The sequence below is a fragment of the Syngnathus leptorhynchus genome, chromosome 3 (genome assembly GCF_054491065.1).
Source record: "Syngnathus leptorhynchus isolate UIUO chromosome 3, UIUO_Slep, whole genome shotgun sequence".
NCBI classification, from domain to species: Eukaryota; Metazoa; Chordata; class Actinopteri; order Syngnathiformes; family Syngnathidae; genus Syngnathus; species Syngnathus leptorhynchus.
In genome coordinates, this window is record NC_141197.1 from 16,795,627 (window position 1) to 16,804,289 (window position 8,663).

General features: G+C 41.3%; 1 protein-coding gene across 1 annotated transcript in view; it reads right to left on the minus strand.

Annotated features, from left to right (window-relative positions):
* fto (FTO alpha-ketoglutarate dependent dioxygenase) overlaps positions 1 to 4,666 on the minus strand; it is a 98,304-nt gene extending 93,638 nt beyond the window's left edge. Inside the window, exon 1 of the mRNA XM_085907743.1 lies at positions 4,414 to 4,666. Coding sequence (XP_085763869.1) covers positions 4,414 to 4,455 — 42 coding nt within the window. The 5' untranslated portion in view covers positions 4,456 to 4,666. The remainder of the gene's footprint in view (positions 1 to 4,413) is intronic.
* Between the last annotated feature and the right edge of the window lie 3,997 nt (positions 4,667 to 8,663).

Consider the following 8,663-nt stretch of genomic DNA (forward strand, 5'->3'; position numbering starts at 1 on the left):
CCCTTCTTTTCATTTGTAATGACGATAGGCTCTGGCTACACCATTGGCTGCCTTGTTACCATTATATATCCCACACAATTGTCCATTTTCCCTTAAAAACTGATGAAATCAGAATTGAAACTGAATCTAAGGCTTCATTCACACTTGTCAAGTGTGATGCGGGTAAAATAGAACGATTAACTTAGCAACCAGTACCAGGGGAAGCTGACGTAATTCGACTCAAGAAGTAGTCCGGAACCAGGTTTCCTTTTTCCCAACAAGAACTGGATTGATTCCAGTTCACTATAACTCTGATCAGGACAAGCGGCGGTTTGTTGAAAACAAATTATTTGATCGACTGCAGACTGATCCGGAATGTCGTCTGTCTTTTTTCCACAATCAGAATCTCGACTCCAGAGAGTGACGGTAGAAAAATGGATGGTTGGATAACTCTGATGCCACTTCTCTGCTGAGGTCATTTGCAACTGGACTGACACCTCTTTCAAATGTTGGTTCTGGTTCATTGTTCGGTGTACACGGACCAAACGGATTGCACAGACATGAACCCACACAGGACAACTGTAAGTAGTTATTTAGTAATCAAAGTAATTTTAGTACTAGGGGTAACAAAATTAACCAATTAATCAACAATAAATCAATTGTCAAATTAATCGCCCTGTATTTTAATAATCAAGGAATTGTTTGGAGACATTTTAACCGAAGTACAAGTGTGAGTCTAGAAACATCACAGTTTCAGCCACAGGAAGTGGTATTATAGATGTAAAGCACTTTGTAATCAAGGCTAACTGAAGAGCTGGTGCAAAGCATCCACCCTCATCCTTATTTACAGCACAATTAGTGAGAACAACACCCAACCTCGCAGCTCCACAGCAGCCAATGGGGCCATAAAGAGGGGGAGGAAGCACATCATTGCCTATTCCTTAATTAAATGAAAGCTGTTAGCTTCATTTGCTTGCCTTTCTTTTTATTTTTTATTTTTTTTTGGGGGGGGGGGTAATTGAACTGGCCGGCCCATCGCCCGCCAAAGACCTCCCAAACCACCATCCCTGTTTGGCCCTAAATCAAGACTGGATAAATAGCCCAGTGGGTCCCCTGCTGGACTCCCGGCGGCAAGGCCAGAGCGGGGCATAACGGCGGATCGACACCTTGCAGGCGATAAGTAATTCAGTGGAGGATTAGCAGCATGATAGCCTGATCAATACTGTGTGCTCAGGGCCATTAGGAATGCAGCGAGGAAACGACCCCCTCCGGTAATAAAGTAGGGCATCAAGGTTCTCCTTCATTTGCCAGCTCCATTAGTGTAATGGTATCATTATCTGGCACGGCCGTATTTTTCGGGAGGCCTGGCTTTTCCACCGCTCAACCAGTGGGGGTCCGATGAAGCCCCCCGTGTCGAAGGGTTCCCCTTTTTGCCATTGCACAAAAAGCCGGGGTCTAAATCTAGCGCTGTTGGGAGCTTATGCGCTACCCTGTTTTATGTCACCATCCCACACTATTTCTCCATTACAGGCTCATTAATAGAGTGAGCAAGATGGAGGGGAAAAATGGTGGACAGAGGAAAAAAGTGCTGATTGTGCCGAATCAGACTCCCCTTCCACCCCACCTCTTGCTAAAACACCACGTCCGACATGACAGGATGTCAGCATTAGTCGCCGTAAATCGTTCGCTTTACACTAATTCACCGGCTAGCGTTTTACGCGCGGTGAGAATTGATTAACCGTGTCCGGGACGCGCGGCCACGTAATCAGCTTTTACCTCTCTAGTTGTTAATTTAGCAGAAGTGCCGAGGGAAGCACAAACCATTTTAATGAGCGTTCGGTAACTAAAAAAAAGAAAAGGAAAGCTAAACAGGCTGCCGCAAACCCAAGCAAACCAATGAGGCTGATCTAAGCAGAGAGCCGGGCTGAGGACCAGACCTCGGAACATCTGGTGACCCTGTGCGATCATTACTTAGCCTGCTGCTCACGCACGTACACATGCACACGCTTCCTGTTTGGACACCGCACATTATGCTTGTCATCAAGGGCCCGAATGGCAACTAGCATTTAACAAAAAAAATTACATTACATAGGGTTAAGGATTGGAGGTCAAACCTCTTCATCTCCATCTTGACAATAATGATAAAACACGAAATAAGTAAACATGCAACTACATGGGCGATGCATATGTATATACAATAAAGATAAAGTATCATTTTATTCACTCCTACTTAATTCAAATGTCAAAAACAAAATATCTAACAGAAAAGTTACTTTCTGTAGTTCCTTCAAAGTGACACACGGCTGGCTACAGCTATTATACAGATTCACTCAACACTAAATTGTTTCTTCTGTAATTTTTATTTTAAGTTTTAATTCATTTAAATTTTTATATTTGAGTGTGTGACATGTAAACAGTAAAATATTCAACAATATTTAACTGTGTGTAGAACTAACTTTCTACAATAATATATCAATAAACAGTAAGATTTTCAACAGTATTTCACTCAGTGTGTAACAGAACTAACTTTTTACACTTTCTACAATAATATATTAATATTTGTATTTAATAGAATGTTTAATAAGAGTTGAGACAACTGCCAAACAAGCACCACAGTAACATGCTAACCAAGGCTAATGCTAGCAAATGTCTCTTGCCCATTCCAAAGTCCATTCAGAACAATAATGACAAGGAATTCATTGTAGTTATTATGTAAATTAGGCTCGCTGTTACATCACAGTTCAGCAAAAGTCAGAATGTGTTTCTTACAGATACATTTCCAGAAATAGACAGCTGACAAAACATAAATTTGGTTGCTTAACTTCACATTTGATGCTCATAGGAACACCAAAGACGCAACTTCTCTGCAACATTTAAAGTCAATTTTTCTCAAAGGATCTGCACACCAGCCTATAAATGAGTCTCAAAAATTGGACCTGTCAAATTAAATATTGAATGCACAGCAGCCATGACTTGCAAACATTTTCAAAGTAGCTGATAAAAATGTAGACAGGATGTCTAGTCTGGTGGGATTTTCTATCATTGTGTGTTTGTTCCCAAACTCACAATGCCAACAGGGGCCACGGTAGTGCATACTTCACAGTGGAAAAAAAAAAAGAAAAAACACACGGCAACCACAATATCCAACTTATTAAATATCATCCTGCCCGATAGCGAATACACTCGAGGAGAAAAGACAGGAAGGGAAGCCACAAGGTCTGCCTGAGGGCCAGCTGGAACCAGTTCTGGCTCTGACACTGACGGCTCATCTGGCCACCAGTGGCTTTTTTTGTGAAAACAGGAGGAAGCGCGTCCTACATAGTTTTCACAATCCAAACACGTGGGTAATGACAAAGAGTCTAGTCGGGAGATAAGAGACAATATAGACTATTAATGGCTATTGTTACTTTAGTTTCTCATCTCATGAAACCACAAAGTTACTGCTTATGAAATGAGTACAAACAAACACTAGAAGCAGTTGGTCCTAAACACTTATTATAATAAGAGCTATATTCATTTATTACTGTCTAAAAAAAAATCACTCTTGCAGCTGGTGCTTGAGCAAAAGAAGTCAAACTCTTGAGATTTTTTTTTGCAGACTTAAGTACACTTCTGCACTTTTCTACAAAAGGTAACCACAACATCATCTGTTTTGATTAAGTGACATTCATGAAGCACACATCATAGGTTAATAGCAAATGGTATTGCTCACTGCTTGAATGAGTTCTCCTTTAATAAAGATCCTTTTGAAAATTATTCACTATCACCCTCTACTGCAGGGCCAACACCAAATGCTCCTTTTGCTACCATGACTGTGTGATGTCAAAAATCAGAAATAAAATCATACATGTATTAAGGGGCCAAACGTGTTTAATGCAATAAACCACAACTCACCTGGCCTCCCTCTCCTCTCGGGTCAATGCCGAGCCACCTTTCATTTTACTTATATCTGTTGCTTTTGTTCTCAAATCACCTTGGTTATTCCGTGCACTTACTTTTATGCATTATAACCATTATTCTGGTTATTTCCGTGTTATTTCTGTCCCATGTTTCTGTTTTAATGCCAATTTGTCTGCAGCTGACTTAGGTTGGTGTCACATTTCTCCCCCTAAAGGTGGATGAGGGAGGAGGCGGATGAAGGATGTTGCACGCCAGCGTCAGTTAGCTTGATATTCTAAAGAGACGCGTTTGAACGCGGCGCGTTGTGCTGGCTGGTGATGATGGACGTTGCGTGTGAGAAGAGTAGAGTGGGGGAAAAAAAGAAATAAAAAAAAAAAAAAAGCACAGAGGCAAAGTGAGGTATGCGCTGGCCCCTGCGTCTCGCGAGCCTCCACAAAGCAGCCAGTTGCGTCACATTCGGAGCATTAGACATTTATCGAGCGTGCAGCCGTGAGAAATGTGCCGGACGCGATGGAGATTAAACGCTATCAGTACCTTTCTTCTCTTCTCCCCCTCACTGTCACCCGATCTTTTCATGTTCCTGGAGTTGTGTTGACGCTGTCAGACTTCGCGTGCGAGGATACGCTGGTTCTTGTAGTGCGTCAGGGCTTACGTTTGCGTCAATTATCAGCTTTCTTCAAATACCACAAGCGTCAGTCTTGCCTGGTTATTTTGGGTTTGTGTGCTGCTGTTAACGTTTGTTGAGATATGATTGCTTTTGTGCAGGATTTTGCAAAAAAAGAGGCAAAAGCGTAAGAAGGACAACTTCAAGTCCCAGAATGCATTGATGCTTAAGGCGGAAGTATTTTCTGCACATTCTCGATGATGCTCAACGCTCAGCACCTGTGAGAGCGCAGGTGAAAATCCACTAACAAAAGGGGGAAAAAAAAGAAAGAAAGAAAAAAAAACCACCAACATCCTTACGAAGCTGACATTTCACTTAAGATACCGAATACATATTATTAAAATGTATTAAAGTAAAATACGCATGATGAGGGGGAATGGGGTATTAATTTAAAATGTATTATTCATAATAACAGTACAGTAGTAGTCGTGGTTTTCAATATAAATTTAATTTGTGTTTATAATGATAGAGACACATCATTAAATGATTATGACACAATCTCATAGTGGATAGCATTAGTTGTGCACATCTGCCTCATAGTACTAATTGTGATGGTTCAAATCCAGGACCACCACAAATGTTCACACAAAAAAACACAATAATGATTGTACTCTTTTTTTTTCATCAATTGAGCTTTGCAAAAATAACATACAGCCCACTCAGAAATACTTGAATTGGTGTCTGAAATGTATCCACTGAAAATATTAAAAATAAAAATTTCATTCATTCTATCATATCTGTCAGATCTTTATAATTTAATAAAACCTTTGCTTTAGGTTTCTGGGATTAACCTGCAAAAAACTGCTTCTCATGAGAAAGTACTCAGCAAAGAAAAAAAACTTTGTAAATGCCAAGTATTGCGTATCAACACCTATATTGTAGTACATATTGGATGAAATTGCAAGTCCTGTCAACTTTATTTAAAATTTTGCATGCATTTCCAATCCAGTTGCTGTTTCTCTAACCACATCAAGCCTTTTTTGGCACACACTATATGACTGCTCTGGAGCACGCACCCTTTGAGAGGTCATTCAACTGACTTCATACATGTTTTAAATAGCCCTGAAACATGCCCTGTGAATTGTTCCTGTTGCAGCACATGTGAAATCCATAAGCGAGATAAAGTGGGGTCTGAACCACCTGCTACGTATTACCTACCATAATGCACTTTGATCAGCGTCTTCATTAGGTCGCTTTGTAATCTCTCTTTTTTTTATGACTGGAGCTGACCAAAGCGAGCAGGGGGTACCGCGTTGATGCAATCCACATGTTTCTTTCACCTATCTAGTAAAACACTCAAAGAGCTCTCAAGGATGTCCGACATGCCTTCACTGATAGAACAAAAGCAAGAGTTCTTTTGATTCCATGTTATAACCAACATTTACTCCTCTTTTTCATAAAGCAATTGAATGCAAGGTACAAAAAGCAAACAGAAAATTCTCATAATTTTGACAAACTATTTTTATTTTTATTTATATATATATATGCTCTTGGTGTTGAAAAATTCTACGAGGATCACCACTGCCCCGTTTGGGCTGAATGGTCTTGCATGCACCGTGGGCCATAAAATTAGGATACGTACTGTATATAAAACGTTCATTTTGTGTAGACCAGGCCCCAGGGATCTGAAGTTTACGGATTTATTTCCGAACCTCATCTAAAGGAATTGCTTTGATCATAATTTGGATGAATTGCTTTAAGAAATGTATTGTCTCATTTGTAATCGTGCAAATTCCATTTGACATTTGGGGAAAACACGCTAATAGGTTTTATTAATGAAAACATGGATTAAAGGCTTGTAGTTATCGGGTTAGGGGTATAGCAGCCATGGTTGTTAGCATGCTCTACGACAGAAATAAATTAATAATACAGTGGAGCCTCGGTTTTCGAACGTCTTGGTTCTCAAACAATTCGGTATTCGAACAAAAAATTCGAGATTTTTTTTTCTTCGGATGTCGGACGAAATTCGGCTGTCGTACTCCGCGTGATGAGCCGAGAGGACCCGCATGCCAACTGACTCCGTTCGTTATTACATTGTCGTTACTCTGAGGATTGCATCAACTCTAATCATGCCTCCAAATGAAGCAAGTGGGAGCACGAAAGTCATCCTAAAACACAAAGACGCTCCTCAAGCAATGCGACAGTGAGCGCCCGGCCGGCGCTCTGCGTTTGCGCGATCGGACCAAATTAAGCTCCCTGCACACTGAGGTCCACTTAAATTTTGGCAAGTCCATTAGATCTTTAAAAATTATTTTCTAAATTTGACCGACCACTCTGTCACAATAATGCGACCAGCGCGGTCGGCGGCGGTCTAAGGTTGCGCGATCGGACCAAATTAAACTTCCTGCGCACTGAGGTCCACTTAAATTTTGGAAAGTACAGCAAGACTTTAAAAATATTTTCTAAATTTCAGCGACGGCTCTGTCACAATAATACGACCAGCGCTGTGTAGTTGTGGGGTCGGTGACGCGGTACGGTTGCGCGTTCGATTGTGCGCTGCAGTTGCGCAATCGGACAAAATTAAACTTCCTGCACACTGAGGTCCACTTAAATTTTGGAGAGGACATCAGGACTTTAAAAATATTTTCTACATTTCAGCGACGACTCTGTCACAATAATACGACCAGTGCGGTGCAGTTGTGCGGTCGGTGACACGCTACGGTTGCGCGTTCGACGGTGCGCTGCAGTTGCGCGATCGGACAAAATTGAACTTCCTGCGCACTGAGGTCCACTTAAATTTTGGACAGTACATCAGGACTTTAAAAATATTTTCAAAATTTTAGTGATGCCTCTGTCACAATAATGCGACCAGCGCGGTGCAGTTGAGCGGTTGGTGAGGCGCTATGGTTGCGCGTTCGGCGGTGCGCTGCAGTTGCGCGATCGGACAGATTGCTTAAAAAATTTGTTTTTAATTAATGGTGCACCTTATAGCCCCGTGCCCCTTATATAAGGACACCGTTTTAAAATGGGCCATTCAATGAAGGCGCGCCTTATAGTCCGGTGCGCTTTATAATTCGAAAAAGCTAACCAACATTTGGCGGCGCATTAGTGACACATATGTACAAAGTAGTGGGCTATTCTTTTTCTTGAGCCATGATAATATTTTCCAACTGTTATTTTCATCTCTTTGTCATAATTTGTTCGGGGTTAAACATGCGGCCTTAACTGCAATGTTCTTTGTCTTCTTCTCATGTCTGAAACCTGTTAACTGCATACCGCTTTGCTCCATCCATAAAGCATTGTTCTGAAGTACGTTCCCTCAAGTGCACATGTCAAACTATCATTCACATGTTCTCGCTGTCAATCAACAAACCCACCGAGACATTTGGCAGTGTTGTTCATATTTTTTTCGACACGATCAGAGGCTCTGTGAGCGATTAGAATGACCTTACGAGCCGATTACCTCCTTTAACGAGGCCTGTCCGTTTGAATCGGCACATGAAGCCGTGCTCCAGCTCCACCTGCGGGGGTTCACTGTAGGGCGAAGTCAGCTCCGATCACGCTCACATCTGTGGCGAGTGAGCATACGCAATGTCTCTGAATGTCTGGCCAATGCATTTAGCGCTCACGATGGGATGTATGTTTTGTGTTATTGTACATTTAATCATTGCCGGATGACCGTGCGACCAGAATTGCTTACGAGATTTAATGATCCTCTGCCAAGATATTTCTTACCAGTTAGCAGGGTTTTCTTTTGTCAGAACATTTGAGTTGATTAGAAATTTTCTCCATACAGTAATTGTTTTTCATTTATTTTTTAATGTGTAATCATGGTACCAATTGGCACCATGACTACACTGTGTAAGTTTTAACGTTGATCCTAAGTGAATGAACACATGGGGCAAAAATGTACATTTTCATGCTAACCTTCACCTTGCTTCTTTTTCTTCGCCTTAAGGAAACTGTTATTTGTCAGAGCCATGAAGCAGATTGCTGCCTACTGGTTTCCATTAACATCAAAGGCGGCCGTATAGTATATATCAAAACCTGTATTGTATTTTGGAGTTAATGTGCAGGACCCTGCTAAACAATTACATCCTTATCCAGGAGATTTTTTTTTCTTCCATACCGCATACTTATGTCCTGTCTCCAATTTTCGCCTGATGCCTTTGAAGCACAC